The sequence below is a fragment of the Orycteropus afer genome, unplaced genomic scaffold (assembly GCF_000298275.1).
Source record: "Orycteropus afer afer isolate SDZICR_OR568_19922 unplaced genomic scaffold, OryAfe1.0 scaffold00074, whole genome shotgun sequence".
Taxonomy (NCBI): domain Eukaryota; kingdom Metazoa; phylum Chordata; class Mammalia; order Tubulidentata; family Orycteropodidae; genus Orycteropus; species Orycteropus afer.
The window spans coordinates 10460540-10478733 of record NW_006921661.1 but is presented as its reverse complement, the minus strand read 5'-3'; the positions used below and the strand labels follow the sequence as shown (position 1 = coordinate 10478733).

Here is an 18194-nt window from a genome sequence, read left to right as displayed (position 1 = left end):
AAAGTTACCTACAAGGGGAAACCAATAAGACTAAGCTCAGATTTCTCAGCAGAAACCATGCAGGCGAGAAGACAGTGGGATGGTATATATAAAACTCCGAAAGAGAAAAATTCCCAACCAAGAATTATGTATCCAGCAAATTGTCCCTCAAATATGATGGTAAAATTAGGACATTTCCAGATTAGCAGAAATGAAGGGAATTTGTTAAAACCAGACCAATCTTACAAGAGATGCTAAAGGGAGTCCTTTGAACAGAGAAGCAACAACAGCCAGCAACAACTGACCATTAACACACATGACGATATAACCCAGAAACCAACCCAACTATGGAAGTATTCAAAGTAAATAAGCCTACAAGATTGTAAACATGGAACCAGAGACATCAATTGACAAATGAGGACAACTAAAAACCAAAAAGAGGGAAAAAACTGTGTCCTTAAAGAACTTCTAGATGGTAGAGATGTCAAGACAACTATAAGATAGAATGGACTTTTCTAAACTTGGGAAGAAAACTATAAATCACAGGGTAACCTCAAAGAAAAATGATAAACCTTCAAAATAAAACAACATCATAATGTTATTTTTTGTTTGATAAACATCAAAATAAAAGAGGACAGCACAAATATTTAGCAAATCTAAAACAATAGCAACAAAGGAAGTGATAACACGATTCATAAACAAAATGAGTTCAGCATAGAAAATTATATAGAACAAAGAAATCGACACCACGAAAAGGCACGTAACAAAAATGACAGCAACAAATTCATATTTGCCAATAATTACATATCTGGCAAGGGACTTATCTCCAAGATTTAGAGAAAACTCCAATGCCTCAACACCAAAGGAATTAACAATCCAATTGAAAAATGGGCAGAAGACATGAATAGAAACTTCATCAAGGAGGACATTCAGGTGGCCAACTAATAAGTGAAAAGATGCTCAAAATCATTGGCCATCAGACCGATGCAAATAAAACAACGAGGTACTGTCTCACCCCAGCACTGATGGCAAGGTTCAACAAGACAGAAAATAACAAATGCTGCCGAGGATGTGAAGAGATTGGGACTCTCATACACTGCTGGTGGGACTGTGAAGTGATACAACCATCGTGGAAAGCAATATGGTGACTCCTTAGAAAGCTGGAATTGGAGATACCATTTGACCCAGCAATCCCATTACTAGGTATATATCCTAGAGAGGTGAGAACCAGGACAGGAACAGATATATGCACACTCATGTTTATCGCAGCACTATTTACTGTAGCAAAAAGATGGAAACAACCTATGAGCCCATCAGTGGAAGAGTGGATGACTAAACTATGGTACATACACATAATGGAATGCTATGCAGTACTAAAGAATAATGAAGAGTGTACAAAAAACTGCATAATACAGATAACCTTGGAGGATATTATGCTGAGTGAAATAAGTCATTCACAGAAGGACAAATGTAGTACAAGTCTGTTGTTGTCGAGGGTCAAGGAAAGGTTTATATATGGAGGGAAATTTTCTTTTTTGGTTGCCAGAAGTGGGAGGGGAGGAGAGGGAACACTGTAAAAAAAAAAGCATTGACCCATGTCACTTTAGTTTTGTGTATTTCACTGTACATAAATTATATTTCAATAAAATGCATTAGAAAAAAAAAAAAAAAAAAGGTTGAGGGGCTTTCACCCAGCCTCTAGAGCTTGGCACCGGGAACTTCGACTTCTAGCCTCCCAAATTGTAAGACAATAAAACTCCTGTTTGTTAAAGTCATCCATTTGTGGTATTTTCTGTTAGAGCAGCACAAAGTAACCAAAACAAGATTCTTTAGGATTTTCTAAATCTATTATCTTATGAATTATTGCAATAATACGGTGTACTACATTAATTTGTTTGTTGAACCAACCTTGCATTCCTGGGATAAATATGCCATGCTCTCTCTATTGCTTTCATTTCAGAATGTCTGAAAGACCCCCAGGCAAGGCAGAAATAATTTGGTATTTCAGAATCTAATGCAAGGAAGAGGGTACCAGGACCTCACCAACTTTCTTAATAAACAGAAGTCTGATCTTTTAAGGCTGGCCTTTCAGGAAAATGATGGAAGTTGGCACTCACATCCCCAATTTTAGCCCCATTCCAAAGGATTCATCTTTAACATCAGTTACCAATAGTTAAGCAACAAATTTTAATGAGTGCCTACTCATGCCACAAAACAGTGCTAGGGTAATAAACCAGCATCCTTCAGAGGGTCTGAGGTCTTTGCTTACTATAAGACAAGGAATGGTGATGCCTATGGAGGACAGGAAAGGCAAGCTTCATCTCAAGGAAATTCCTTAAAAACACCACATACTAAACAAAACCGTCACCTAGGTGCCACATGGTGTGCAAGCTCTCTTCCTTTAGTATCTATATCCTATAGCACAGCTGTGATCCGATTTTATTAAACATCCTGAATGGTTCAAATGTAAATAAACACTGGATAATGTAGAATTAGGTAATGTAGTCCACGAGATACAAAGTATCTTCAGATTGTTTTACTACAGGGCTGTCTCCTTGCCCCTACTTCTCAGCCTGACAACATGTAGAAGAGGCTACCTTCTCTCTACAACCCTCTAGGTCCAGACCAAGAGATCAAGACCTACAGACAAAGTTACTTTCTGACCTTGCTGAAGTAAGAGTAGGGGGAGGTTAGCTACAGGAGGGCAAAATGGTTGTAGGAGGTGACTGGGGTCTTTTAGGTTGACCTACTTACCTTTGGTCGTGCACTTTCCGTCTCTTCATCCTGCCTGCATCATTCTGTAAGTTTTGTTCCTCAGGTCTGAGCTCTGTGTTAGAAATGCTCATTAAATCTAGCTCATGAACAAAGTCTTCACCTATGCCATTTTTTTCTGCCAGGAATTTACTTTCCATCTTCTTTGCCTGGTTAATTCTTTCCTCACTTTTCAAGTTTTAGATGAAATGCTAATTCCTATGAGGCATTTCCCCTGGATTTTCTAATCTAACTCTAGTCATTCGCTATGCTTTTCTTTCAAAGCATTTATCATAGTTTTAAGTTTTAGATTCCTCTGTGTGATACGGAGACATGTTTCTCTGTTAGGGTATTGTGATTTTATTCACTGTGCTATCCCCAGCACCTAGCATAGAACCTGGTACATAAGAAATGTTAGTATCTGTCTAATGAGTGATAACAAAACCCAGCAACAACCATTTGTCTAGTTATTCAGATTTTACAAAACACTTTGTATAGCACTTAATGTTTTTCCAAGTGCTGTCATAGCTCCAATATCCAGCTCATAGTACATATCCCAAAAAAAGTTTGTTCTCTTCATTCTTTCTCTTAAAATAGTAAACAGCATCTTTCCCTATGTGGTAGGCAGCTTCTGAAATTAGTCCCACTGATTCCTGCTTCTTGGTATATCCCATCCTTGAGTATGGCCTGGACCTAGTAACTCGTTTCTAATAAATAGAATATGGCAAAAGTAATAGATGGTACTTATGTAATTAAGTTACAAAAGACTGTGACTTTGATCTTGCTAACACTGTCTGGCTTGCTGGCACTCTATCTTGGTCTCTTGCTTGCTCACTCTGATGGAGAAAGCTGCCATACTGTGAGATTCTCTACGGAGAGGCTCTCATGAAAGGAGCTGAAGGAACCCTTAGTCCAACAGTTCATAAGGAACAGAATCCTACCAAGACCTGTCAGTGACATAGGAAGCAGATCCTACTAAGCTGAGCTTTGAGATGGCTGCAGTCTTGTGAGAGACCCAGAGCCAAGACCTAGGTAAACTGTGCCTAGATTCTTAAACTCCAGAAACTGTGTGATAATAAATATGCTTTAAGCAACTGAGTTTTGGGGTAATTTGTTACATAGAAATAAATAACCAATTTACTCTATTTCTAGAGTACAGTGATAAACTCATCACATCACTGAAAAACTTCTCTAATCCTCTGAAATGACAAATAAACCATTTTCCTTTCTTAAATTTTTTCAGTGTAGCAATAAATCATCCTGTTTTCTTAACTTTTCAGTGAGAAACCTACATGCTTTCTTCCTCTTGCTGTATGGAATAATGAAGAAAACAAGAGCTTTGGGGTTCAAATCTTAGCTCTGTCACTTATTTTCTGTGGGGCTCAGAATATTTAACCTACCTGAATCTCAAGTTTTTTCATAAAGTGAGAGAAATAATGCCTACTGCATAAATTTGTTGCAAATATTAAATAGGATTAAGTTAGTAAAAGTGCCTAGTAATGTGTTATGCAAACTAGGAACTCCAAAATATTTTTTCATCCTTTCTTCTTGTCATAAAATCATACTATCCCCCTACTTTACTTCTCCAATAAACACCATACACAGATCACCACCCTGACTTACTTATCCTTCTGAGATGATCACCGATCATTGATACTATAAGAGGCCTTGGAAACTACTTAGCTGAAGTCCTTCTCTTTGAAGATAAGGATTTCTGACCTATGCTCTTTCAATCACTGTACAATATTTGGTTTTATTTATGGCACCAAGACACTGCAGTCCTGTTTTTCCCACATGAAGTCCTAGTCATGAGCCATCCCTTTACAGCCCAGGGTGGGTCATGGGCCTCACCTGAACAATCTGGAGGACTGCGACCTGGTTCTGCGTGGTTGTTCCTCTGGTTTGCTACGGTGGCTAGGGGCGCCCTGCGGGCAGCTGATAGCACCATGCGGGCTGAACGCCCCAGAGTTCCTCCGGGCTGCAGCTGCTGTAGACTATTCTTGAGCTCTGAAATATCCCTGGTGCTCCTGCAGGGAATAGAGTGCTTGGCTTAACTCAAAACAGAGGCCTCATTATGCTCACCCAGGTCAATGATATCTAACCAAAAAAATTAAAAAGCCAGTTTGATATACAGATAAGGCTAGATTTAGAGTACCATCAGCCATCTGTATCTGTGGGTTCCACATCCATAGATTCAACTAACCACAGATCAAAAATATTGGGGAGGGGAAGAGATTAAGTGGTCAAAGTAATCCTTCAAAGATTAAGGAGTGTAATGTGTTATTTACATTGTATTAGGTATTATAATGTGGAGATGATTTACAGCATACAGGAGGACCTATACAGGTTATATACAAATACTATGCCATTCTATATAAAGGACTTGAGCATCCATGGATTTTGGTATCCTTGTGGAGGTGGTGTGTCCTGGAACCAATCCCTCACATATACAAAGGGATGACTGTTATGTGATTAACTGGGCTTGTGTGCCTGTGAGAGACTTGGCAGCATTTTCCTTCCAGGGAAAAGAACTGTGAAGTGGCTGGGAAAACTCCACTTTGGCAGCTACATACATCTGGGAATCTGGGAAGAATGTCCTCCGGATGGAAGGATTAGCCAGCCAGGGGCTGGGACCAGACTTCTGGGCATCAGAAGACCCCTGAGGAGAAAAAAATGGAGCAGTAAGAAATACAGAGCTTCACTACTAGGGGACACTGCCACCTAGTGCCAAGGCCTACTCCCAAACCTGAGGAACTTGGCGTAATATGTGAATGTTATCTGCAATAACTTCTACATGCATGTTTGCCTGTGTGAGCCAGTTCTCAAGTTCTCTTCCAGCTCTAAGATCTGAGTTTCTTTGATATTTTTGTGTATGTAGTTCCCCAATGGTAAGAGTTTTTGTCATGCTCCCAAGATAAGAGACTACATATTTTGAGGCAAAACAGGGCTATGGGGATGGATGTGTAAACTTTTGGAGGTATACATATACATATGTGTGTGTGTTGAAATCTATATACACATAAAATTGATTCATGTAGGAACAAAACTCAAATCAATTATCTCTCTTCATATACCTTCTTAAGAAAAAAAAAAAATTACATACATATATTTCTTTGTATAGACAAAACTTTATTTTGAACTATTTGGAGACATTTTCATTACTTCCTTCTAAATACTACCTTTGCTTAATTTCCAGTATGACTTATTTTGGGAATTTTGTTCACCTATAACTAAAAACCTACCAAGTTTAGCCATCATTTCTAGCCATTTACAAAGAGATGTGTAAGCATAGAGATTTCACGTGCATTTTTCTAGCACTAACCATTGTATCTAGGAGCTCTGGTAGCATAGTGCCTAAGGTGCCTGACTGCTAACCAAAAGGCTGGCGGTTCAAACCCACTAGCCACTCCTTGGAAGGAAGGTTGGGCAATCTACTTTCATAGTGATACTGCCTCGGAAACCCAAGAAGGGGCCCCTATGAGTTGAATCCAACTTGACAGTAGTGAGTTTTGAGTTAACCATTATATCTAACTATCACAGGCATCTATAAACCTCTTTACTTCTAGCTTCAGAAATGCCTCTGTGCAACAATCTCTTAATAGATCATTTCTATGGAGATTTTATTTATAAGATATACTATTATTCCTTAGTTCTTTGTCTAAATTTATTTGTGACTATTTCCTTCTTTTCTTTTCCTTTTTTCTCTAATTTTAAATATTTTATTTTTAAAAAGAATTTTAGCTTTATCACAGGTTCTTTTAAAGGTAAATATCTTTCTTGTAAGCACGACTTTGGCCTTCTACTCCAAGTGTGATAAGCAGTATTTTCATCCTCATTCAATGTTAAATATTTTCTAATTGCCATCGTGTCTCTTCCTTGACCCAACGTCAGTTTAGAAATATTTTAATCTTCCAGAGTTTTCGTTTTTTTCTTTGCCTTGCTTATGAGTTTTAGAGTGAATATTACTAGAAAGGATAACTAGCATAAGTATGTAGAGATGGTTTCTTTAACCTTAACACTAAATGAGATTAACCATTAGAAATTGAGCTTCAGAGCACAGACTAGTTGGAATCAGGTGGTCTGGGTTCAAACCCAGTTCCAAAATTAATTTAGCTTGGGATAAGGAGCCCTGGTGGTACAGTGGTTAAAGCACTCATCTGCCAACTGAAAGGTCAGTGGTTCAAACCCACCAGCTACACTGTGAGAGAAAGACAAGGCTGTCTCTTTCTGTAAAGATTTATAGCCTTGGAAAGTCTAGGGGGCAGTTCGGCTCTGTCTTTTGGGTTACTATGAGTTGGAATTGTCTTGATAGCAGTGGGTGGGTGACCTGGGATACCCCACTAAATTTCTCTGTTCTTTTGTTTCCTTACTGGGAAATCAGTGATCATAAAAGCTTGTATTTTAAACAAACAAACAAAAATCCAAAACAAACCCAGTTGCTGTCAAGTCAACTATGGCTCATGCCAAATCCACCCAGACACCTCAAGAAAGGCCTGGTGATCTAATTCAGAAAGATCACAGCCACTGAAAACCTCATGGAGTGTAAATCTACTCTGAATTACATGGAGTCATAATTCATAGGGTGGAAAACTTTTATATTTTGCTTTCATTATAATATGCTAATTAGAATGATAGATTTGAAAAAATGTCTATAGCATTATAGGTATCTTAAATTATGAAATTGAGTGCTGTCTGATTCATCTCCATGTATTATTTCTCTCCTGTAAAAACGTTTCAGAACCTCCCTTTCCTGTGGTGCCAATGAGGTACCTGCATATATGTGATTTGTTCTGCTGCTGATATTGTTCAATGCCTTTCTGATATTATGGGCCTGGAATTGCTGACTCCCTTCCTTCTCGATCCCATCCTGGTTCTAGAGGTGCAGATTAATTTACATGGTCAAAATCAAAGACTCTTGGAAGCTCTGATTTATCTGAAAACTATGGTAACTATGTTTTGGTTCGCTTGGGACAGTCTTTCCCTAGTGTAATTACTAATAACACCCGCTTTTGCTCTGAAAGTGCCTTGGTTTGGATGATAAAGTGTACGGTGACCCTATCTATAACTGTCCCTCAAAAGTTATTTATATAATGAACATTTACACTACAAGCCTGTTCTAGGCACTATTCTAGGTGCCAAGGATATATAATTGAACAAGTCAGACCAGTTCTTAATCCCATGGAGCTTACATTTTATTGAACAGCTAAGATCACCAAGACCTAACTCCATTCATATCAGCTCCTAGCACTGGGTAAATCAGAACGTAGTAGAATACATCAAATTGCCTCCATTGCTCCTTTTGCATTTTTCACCCCTTGTTCTGGTTACCTAGTGCAACTCTGACAGGAATATACCACAAATGGGAGGGCTTTAACAAACAGGAGTTTATTCTTACAATTTGGAGGCTTAAGTCCAAGTTCAAAGTGCCAGGCTCTAGGGGGTGGGTAAAAAGCCCTTCAACCTTGGGTTTCAGCTCTGCCTCCAGCTCCCGGCCCACTGAAGCTAGAGGCTTTTCTTCACTCAGACAGCTGCTGACTGCTGTGGCTGACAAATCCAAGGTTGACAAGTAAAAAGGCACAGTCCCGACTGTTACCAAACCACATGGCAGGCCATTAATTCAAGTCCATCAGAAGTCCCCAAATCGGCAGAGCATGGTAGGCTGCTGAACAACAACTTGGCTACACACAGGGCTCAAGTGTGCCATAAGCTAGAGATCATTCCCAAAGCTGCTGCTTATATATGGGAAGCAGACCACATTTCCTAAGGCAGCTACTCAGCCGCTTGTAGATCCTATCATGGAGTTGATTACCAGTCTCACCATGAGGAATAACTACCACGAGCCGTCCAGCCACTCAACCAGGCCCAGCCAAGATGACACACAACATGAACTACCACACCCTTTCACAGAACCAAAAACTAAACCAAGTGGCATTGAGTCAATTCTGACTCACAGTGACCTATAAGACAGAGTACAACTGCCCCATGGAACATCCAAACTACACATCTTTACAGAAGTAGCCTGTCTTATCTTTGTCCTGTGGAGTGGCTGTTGGTTAGCAGTCAAATACTTTAGCCACTGCACCACCAGAGCTCCTCCCTTCACAGAATGGGACAGCAAACCTCAGAGCAAGCTTTACTGTCTCTGCTCTCTGGGTCTCTCCCAAGGCTGCACTACAAAAGCATGTACTTCTGCTCTCTGCTGTAACTCCATTTTCTCATCCCAATGCTCAGACTCCTCTTTTTCTCAGTAACCTTAACAGAAGTGGCTTGACATTTCTGTGAACTGAAATTCTTTTGGTTGTCAAATGTTTGCAATATAGGGTAACAACAGGAGACCTGATTTCTAGCTTTTCACTGAATACAAAGAAGTTTCACTATCTGAGATATAAAATGAAGTGGTTGGGTGTGATAGTTCACTTTGTGTGTCAACTTGGCTAGGCCTGGTTGAGTGGTTGGGCAGCTGGATGTAGAATTCCCCATGATGAACTGGTAATCAACTCCATGGTGGAATCTACTGTGAGCAGCTGAGTAGCTGCCTTAGGGAATGTGGTCTGCTTCCTGTATATAAGCAGAAGCCTTGGGGAATGGTCTCTAGCTTATGGCACGCTTGGATCCTGCATGTAGCTGTGTTGCTGTTCAGCAGCCTGCTATGCTCTGCCGACTTTGGGACTTACAATGGACTTGAATTAATGGCCTGCCTTGTGGCTTGGTAACAATCGGGACTGTGCCTTTTAACTTGTCAACCTTGGGCTTGGCAGCCTCAGCAGCCAGCAACTGTCTGAGTGAAGAAAAGCCTCTAGCTTCAGCAGGCTGGGAGCTGGAGGCAGAGCTGAAGCCCAAGGTTGAGGGGCTTTCACCCAGCCCCTAGAGCCTGGCACTTTGAACTCGGACTTAAAGCCTCCTAACTGTAAGAGAATAAGCTCCTGTTTGTTTAGGGCCATCTCATTTGTGGTATATTCTTGTCAGAGCGGCACTAGGTAACCAGAACACTGGGGCTAAATGATTTCTAAGTTTTTTTTTTTTTTTTCAATTTCTAGAATTCTATAATGTGTGATCTTTCATTCATAATTGTCTGTAAGTGAAATATCATAGAGGATACAGGCTTGGAAAAATATACGGAGACACCAAGACAGCAGGAGAAGAGAAGTCAGAACAAGTTTAGGATGAATATATAACTAGAAAACTGCCTGAGAAAAGGTGAGTTAAACTTATATAAACTCAAGGTGAGAAGCCTAGCTGAAAACCAAAAACCAAACCCACTGCCATCCAGTCAGTTATAACTCATAGCAACTCTATAGGGCAGAGCATAACTGTCCCACAAGGTTTTCAAGGCTGTAAATCTTTAGGGAAGCAGACTGCTTCATCTTTTTCCCATGGGGTGGCTGGTGGGTTCGAACTGCTGACTTTTTGATTAACAGCCAAAGGCCTTAACCACTGTACCACCACAGCTCCTTCAGTAGAGAATAGACTAGTATTCACACACATCTTCTCTTAGAAGTGTATGTGTGTTGCATAGGGAGGGAGAAGAAGAGAACAAATTAAATTGCAGAGCACAGATCTACAGGTAAAACTGGCTTTGATGGGCAGAGAACAAAAAGAACAAAGAGACTTTAAGTGAGCCTTGGGATTTTTAGATGCTGAAAGAAAAGTCTGATAAAAGCCAGTAAAAACGTAAAAGTATGAGGTAACTTTGTACCTAAGAAGAACAAATGGTCTGACAACCCTATGAACACTATATTTGAGGCTCCCTCACTTACATCTTTTACATGAGAGAAGGAAGGAGAGGAGTTCACTCTATGCTGTAAGAGGGTAGCAAGCCCATTGGTACTTGTAGTTGAATGTGTGTATATGTTATATGGGAGCTCTGGTGGCTCAAACCCACCAACCACTACCTTGGAAGGAAGATCAGGCAATCTACTTCCATAGAGATACTGCTTTGGAAACCCAAGGAGGGGTCACTATGAGTCAGATCTGACTTAACGGCAGTGAGTTTGGTTTGGCTTGGTTTATGTGTTATATATAAATATTCCTCAACCAGGCAATAGCTTCTTAATCAGAAACCTGAAAGGGGTGGGAGACCATTAAGTCCTTGTTCTACCATCATACATACCTGGCTCAGCCCACAGCTCTTAGGGGCTGAGCGTCCTGTTGTGGGATCATCTAAGGAATCCAGAGAGGAACGAACTTGCAAGAAGGCCAGGCCAAAGGACTGATGACGTGTGAAGGGTTGGGAGCATGTGAGGCGAAGTCGATCCCATGACTCACCTGAAGCTGGGGCCAGGAAATCATCTAAGGAAAAAAGAGAAAGAACATGAGGGGAAAGGAAATGCATAAATGGAAGGAAGAAGAAAATAAGAGAAGGTCAGTAAAGAGGAAAAGAAAGAAAAGCAGACAGGGACTATATGGTGTAAGCTCCAACAAAAGGAAGAATGGACATTATTGATAACTGGCCTTGGTGTTCAAGGTTTAGCAGGCAGGCCATTCTGGGCTTCTCAGACCCAACCCTTGCCTTCCCACCATCACTCCTCTCTGTCACGGTTCCACACTGTTGCTCGCATCAGTATATCCTCACTGTGCACCTTTACAGAGACCTCATCAATTTAACAGGAGATATCTGTAATGGTTGGGTCTGAGATAACCACTTGCCCTATGGTTACCTGAGATATATCTACCCTTCCCTGACTATTTGACCTCAACCTTCCTCATGCCCTATGCACTCACAATGTCACATCACCAATATCACAAACCCTTCACACACTCAATTCCCAACACTAGCCAATCAGTACTTCATCTCTCCACCTATTGTGCCCCTGCAGTATCACTCTTTGTCCAATATTACAAACATCTCCAATTTAAACACAGGCAAACCCTTACTAGACAGGTAAGTTCCCAGAGGCTAAGAATCAGATCTTATGCTTCTTCTGCAGTGCCAAGTGAACTCAGAGATTGGCATAGAACAGAACTCAAGAAACACTACATGCTACACATCTATAATCATCACACAGCTTTCCATTCCATATATAAACATTGATTCTACACCCTTAATCGGTATAGATATATCAATAAAAACATATTAATTGCAAATATGGGAGGAGCTCTGGTAGCATAATGCCTAAGGCATTTGACTGCTAACCAGAAGGCTGGCGGTTAAAACCCACCAGCCACTCCTCAGAAGGAAGGTTGGGCAATCTACTTCCGTAGTGATACCGCCTCAGAAACCCAAGGAGGGGTTGCTATGAGTTGGGTCTGACTCCATGGCACATTAACAACAACAACAGCAACACTGGTTCCACTGAATCTCACTACGTGTAAATAAGATCATAGCTCATAAATATACCTAGCTATCAGACCATACCTAGCATGGTATCCTCACCACACAGAACTCACACACAAATATAACACACAGTTGTTTGCTCATTACCTCCCCTCTTTCCCCAATAGGTATAACTAAAGCAGACTTCCTCCCACAATATATACCCAACAGCACTCTATGGTACTATATCTCTACTGTACACACACACACACACACACACACACACACACATTTTTTCTCTCTCTCTTCTTATGCTTTTACCCTCTTTACCATCTTTAAACATGCGGACCCCTGAGCGGTTCTTCCCCTGCTTTGAATCAGCTAGGGACATTAGCATGGTTGCAGGGAGCAGGGTGACGAAAGGTCTGTTCAGGGACCAGGAAGAACGGCCCACATCAATTTGCAGGAAAGCACAGCCACAGTTACCTGGGGACAAAAAAGTTGAGGAAAGGATAAAGGTGATGGTATGACAGGGGCCCTTCCTATTGTAGATAAGGGAATTGGATGGGAAAAAGCCATTCTAGAGCTCACTGGAAGTTCAGAAAGGTCAAGCAACTTGTGAAGCCCCACAGGGAACCAGCAGCTGAAGTGAAAAGAGATGACAGCCCACTAAATGACCATGTGAAGGTTCATCAGAAACCTTGCCTCTCCCCTGTCCTTTGACCCTGACTTCTGCCTCTATTAAATCTACACTAAGGAGTCTGACACCTCTTTGTGTGGACAGCTGGGACAAATGGTTTTTGCCACTGCTCTATTCCAGAGAATTCTAGGGTCAATCTTCTCAGTCCATAAATTCCCATCTCCTCCAATAAACCTTCCTGGATTAACTCTGCACAGTTTATCCCTCCAGCATCTTCCTGACACTGATATTTAGAGGTGCACGTAGATTCTACTTGTGGCACTTATAATAATATCCTATGGCTTTATCCACATTACTCAGACCTAAGCAGGCAAGTATGTTGCATAATCTAAGGAATACCATTCACGTTGTATTCCATAGCCTCTGGAGGTTACAATACCACAGACCTGCCCCAGGTCCGGGGCCGTATCTCCCCATCACTCCCAGGTAGGGGTTAGTTCACGAAAGCTGCTCAGCTAGACTTAACTAAGACATTGTAGTTGAGGGGCCGGGGGAAATATTATTTCTGTGCCCTCTGTCAGAGGTTCCCAGGCCCCGGAGAACTCACTTACCAACATCGATATAGCCAATGCGCACTGCTCTCTCCAGCTGCAGCTCCACTTTCAGTTGCCCACTTTTGTCCTGAGGGCAGCTGAGCCAAGGTCCCCTCTGGCTGTCTGGGTTCAGTAGGTTTTCCACAGGATACCTGGGATCCTAAGTCAGAGAGAAAAGGAAAAAATCAGGAACCTAGTAAGTCCAAGGGAGAAGAGGATGGCCATGAATGAGAGATCCCTATTCTCACAAACCTTTCCAGGCATCCCAATGTGGCAGAAAAGGCACTATTCAGCCCATGGGAATATATCATGTGCTAAGTGGTTTACAGACATCATTGCACTTAATCCTAACAACTGTGAGGTAGCCACAATTATTACTTCCGAGGCAGTATCACTACGGGAGTAGATTGCACAACCTTCCTTCCAAGGAGTGGCTGGTAGGTTTGAACTACCAGCCTTCTGGTTAGCAGTTAAATGCCTTAGGCACTACACCACCAGAGCTCCCATTTAACAGAAAAATAAACTAAGCTTAGAGTTTCACTAGGCAACCAAAGCCAGGATTTTAACTGAGGTTTCTGAATTCAGAGTGCTTAGCCACCACACTATACTACTTCTTTTAATTTATAACATGTGTTAATGCATGGAAACAATTAGTCCAAGGAACTGGTACACCATGCGATCCTCAGCCTACATGACCACGAGACCAGAAGAAATAGATGGTGCCTGGCTACCACTGTCAAGCACTTAGAGGGGGATCTATGTAGGAGACCCTGGATAGAGTAGGAGAACAATGTGGAACAAAACTCAAAATCATAAAAAAGAAGAGAGTAGGTTTGCTGGTCAGATAGAGCCTGGTGGAACCCCTGAGACTATGGTCCCTAGCTGCCCTTCAGGTCTGGAATTGAATTCACTCCTGTGGCTTCCAGACAAATAAAAGACTGGCATATGGGCTGAACATTTACATCAGGTAGATACATTCCTTGGAAAGATGAGTCATGGGAGAACAGAAGGGCAGTGTATGCATGAGGAGACAGCTTGGGGGACAGGAGTGCATGGGAGGGAAGGACAGAGGGAAGAGGTAACTATGGGGAGGAAGTGGGAAGAGAACTATTACATTGTGGGAAATTGCAGTCAATGTCATGAGACAAAATGTGTATGAACTTCTCTGTGGAAAATGAATCTGCTCTGTAAACTTTCACCCAAATCACAATAATTTTTTTTTAAAGTCTTCACAGACATTTATTTTACCTTGAAAATAACTCTATGAGGTGGGAAAAAAAAAAAAGTAAAAATTTTTATTCTAATGTTATAATTGAGGCATAGAAAGAAAGTGATTTGTTCATAGTCAACACAGTGGTACTGAGATAGAAATTTTGAGTTCTAACCTAAGGTTAAGGAGCTATAGTGCCATGGTGGGTAAGGCATTGGGCTGCTAACTAGAAGGTCAGTGGTTGAAATCCACCAGCAGCTGTGCAGAAGGAAGATGAGGCAAACTACTTCCACAAAGATTTATAGCTTTGGAAACCCAATGGGGGATGCTATGAGTCAGAATGTGGGTTGGTTGGTTAGTTGAACCTAAGGTCAGTTATTCTTTTGTCAAGGGGCCTTGAGGAAATGAGTTTCTCTCTCTGGACCTAAATCTTTGCATTTGTAAGTAAAGCAAGAGATTAGATTCATGGTTTTCAACTTTTCTTTTTTTTTTTTAAAGCAGTAACACTCTTCCTTTTAATTGAAATCTTATGTTACAAGGATATATGTAAGTGTATATATATATAAATATACAAATGAATGGTTTTAAACAAATAAAGGCAGAGCTCTGGTTAAAGGGCAGGTGGAAGAAGAGCTAGAGACATACTTGTTCCCTTTACTTTCAACTTCTAGAAGTGGGTTCCCACAGAGTATAGTTTGAAAACTACTTTATCAGAAGATACCTAATGTTCTCTAGCCTTTTATAAAGCTTTGTAAGTCTAAGAAAAAAAAAAAAAAAAATTAGGCTGACTATGCAAAGGTATGATAGGCTGACCATGGTAAGAGTAATTTTTATTTTATTTCACCTAGGAGTTGATGTAGTAGTTATTAATTGGGGCAATTAAAAAGAAGAAAACCCACTGCCATTGAGTTGATTCTGGGTTTCCAAAGCTATAAATCTTTATGGAGGTAGACTGCCTCATCTTTCTTCTGCAGAGCAGCTGGTAGATTTGAACCACCGACCATCTGGTTAGCAGCTGAATGCCTTACTCACTATGCCACCAGAGCTCCCTAATTGGGACAATACCATTCTGTTTTGGTTCTCTTGTGCTGCTCTAACAGAAGATACCACAAGTGGTATTTAAAACCAAACAGAGATTTATTGTCTTACAGTTTAGGAGGCTAGAAGTCCAAGTTCAAAGTGCTAGCTCTAGGGGCTGGGTGAAAGCCCCTCCACCTTAGGCTTCAGCTCTGCCTCTTGTTCCCAGCCCACTGAAGCTGGAGGTGTCTCTTAGCTCAGGCAGCCGCTGGCGGCTGAGACCAACAAACTCAAGGTTGACAAGTAAAATGGCACAGTCCTAAGATTATCAAACAACATGGAAGGCCATTGAGATTGGGGAATAACTACATCCAGCTACCCAGCTACTCAAAACCAGGCCCAGCCAAGTTGACATACAACTTAACTACCACACACCCTTATAAGGGTCTTTCTGAAATGTGTGGTAGTGTTTTTGACTGTCACAATGATCAGGCAGCAATACTGTCATTATGGGCAGGGGGCCAGGGATACTAAATGTCCTGCAATGCAAAATGATATTGCTGAAAAAATGTAGGCTCATCTCACCCAAAATGCCAGTGGTACCCCTTGAAAAATGTTAGGGTAAAGGAGGAGAGGAGAAGGGGTGAATAGATAAAGCAATGACAGCAGAGGAAAGGGTTAGGAGTCCCTAAGAATTAACACACTGGATCAGCCTTAGAACCCAGGACCTGGGATACAGCTCTAATTAGGGTATTACAGGACTTTTAGGGAGGAGGCTGGCAGCACCCTTGATGGTGACAGTGGTATCTTCACAGGTCAGGGATTACCTCAAGTGTCCTGGCCTGCTCTCATTGACAAAGTGACCAAAATGCCTTTCTGGGGACTGCGGTACAGATTGTGGGCTTACAGCTTTGCCAGCTCCCTGCAAACTATGGGTAGGATCCTCAATGTTCTTCCTTCTTTACCTTCAATTCCTGGGAATACTTCTTTTATACCTCCTGCATTGCTCTTGGGGACAACCTAAAGGCAAGAGCTATGTTTTCCCCATTTGACTTTGGACTTCCAAAGAAGGGAAAACGTTACTTTCAGATAACATTTTTTCCCTGAAAGTGGAGCCAACTCTCTTTTATTTTTCACTCCTTCTAGCTACCAGGAAAAAATTGTGCTAATATACCTGAGAGGAAAATGACACCACATGGCTGATCTTCACAGGTGCCATGGTGGGTCCAGCAGCTGTCCTACGTCCAAGGCAAAAACACTTTCTCCCCAGATTTCTTCGAACTCTGTCACCACTTTGGAACTGCCTATAATTTGGTCCCGTCAGCCTCCAGAAGAGAAAGAATGTGCATGCTACTCCTGAAGAAGAGAATAAAAGAAAACTTAATTGCTCATGGCTGATTCTCTGGTCACAGGAATTACTTGCAACAGTCAGTGAGATTGTCACTGATGACCACTACTGGCCTGGTGCAGGTGGTGAGCAGGGACCAGATTGAACCAGCTGATGAGACTCCAACAAATGTGAAACAACTGGAATGCAACCACTGGGCCACAAAGCAGCAAGCACAAAATAATATATTAGTATGTTAATGTTGGATTTATAAGTAGGTGGGCTCCTAGATAGGCACAAGGCAGCAACTGTACCTGCGGTGTAGTAAATTACTTAGTGTGGCTTTTCTACCCATAAGTCTTTGTAAACTCCAAGGTGGGATTTTCTATGAGCAACTGAGGAGCTCCTGATTGCTGAAGTTGTCCACCTGGGTTATTTCTGTTGGGCGTGGCACAATACAATGTTCTGGGAGGTTCCCACGTTCTCTCACATGCTTAGAGTTCTGATGCTGTGATTGGCTAGTTTGACCACCCTTCCGGGCTCAAAAGGAGGCCTCCTGGAGGCAGAACTCTCTCAGACTGCTGGTTGAGGAAGATGTGCTGCTGAAAGAGACACGCACCTGTAAAGAGACACGTGCTGCTGGGAAAGAGGCGCAAGAGACACGCATCGCTGAGTGAGACACTGAGGGACCAGCACTGCTGGGAAAGAGACTGTGAGAGACTGTTGGCTGAGGGACGGTGGGCTGGGATAGAGACTGAGCGTTTTTCCTGAGCTTGAATTGTAGCCTGGTGCTTCCCTAATAAACTCCATGATCTGTGGGTTCTGTGTGGCCACTGCAGCGAATTATCAAACCCAGGAGAGAGGTGGGGGTGCTTTGGGAGGAACGGTTGGAGAAAGGGCTGGAGGGAGGCAGCATGTCTGGCCTTGTAGGAATAGGCCTTGGGTTACTGCTGGTAATCCTGTCTTCCCCTTGTAGGGTTAGAGGAGGTCGGAACGTGTAGCCTCCTCACCGTTTTTGCAGTACCTTAAATCATTCATCTTCAGATCCCTACAGCCTAGCACACAGTAAGGATGTTTAACAAATGTTTAACTAAATATGATACAAATCTTATCTGTTTTCCTTCTTCCCATAGATGAATCTTCCTAAATTACCTTTTCCTTAAGTTACTCCTCTACTAGGTATCTTTCATGGATTGTGGATGTATGCAAACCCCTTGCTACGTGGTAGATACTTAATAAGTATTAATTCAGCTTGGTCTCTCAGAGCATCTACCATGTAGATTTCTACATTTCCTGTTTCATCTCCTATTATTTCTCTCATCAGGGGATGTGCCTTACTTGATTACGACTGTTGTACTTATTTATTTTTAAAAGTTCATATGGGTATTTATACTTTGTCTTTGGAAAACTTTTTTTTTTTTTTT

At 41.6% G+C, this 18194-nt stretch overlaps 1 protein-coding gene across 1 annotated transcript in view; it reads right to left on the bottom strand.

Annotated features, from left to right (window-relative positions):
• Positions 1 to 16662, bottom strand: part of LOC103197171 (short transient receptor potential channel 2) — a 41765-nt gene extending 25103 nt beyond the window's left edge. Inside the window, exons 1-7 of the mRNA XM_007941046.1 lie at positions 16618 to 16662; positions 13235 to 13376; positions 12314 to 12469; positions 10841 to 11019; positions 5304 to 5389; positions 4582 to 4757; positions 2734 to 2806 (exon numbers count right to left, since the gene is read on the bottom strand). Of these exons, the coding sequence (XP_007939237.1) occupies positions 2734 to 2806; positions 4582 to 4757; positions 5304 to 5389; positions 10841 to 11019; positions 12314 to 12469; positions 13235 to 13376; positions 16618 to 16662 (857 nt within the window). The remainder of the gene's footprint in view (positions 1 to 2733; positions 2807 to 4581; positions 4758 to 5303; positions 5390 to 10840; positions 11020 to 12313; positions 12470 to 13234; positions 13377 to 16617) is intronic.
• Between the last annotated feature and the right edge of the window lie 1532 nt (positions 16663 to 18194).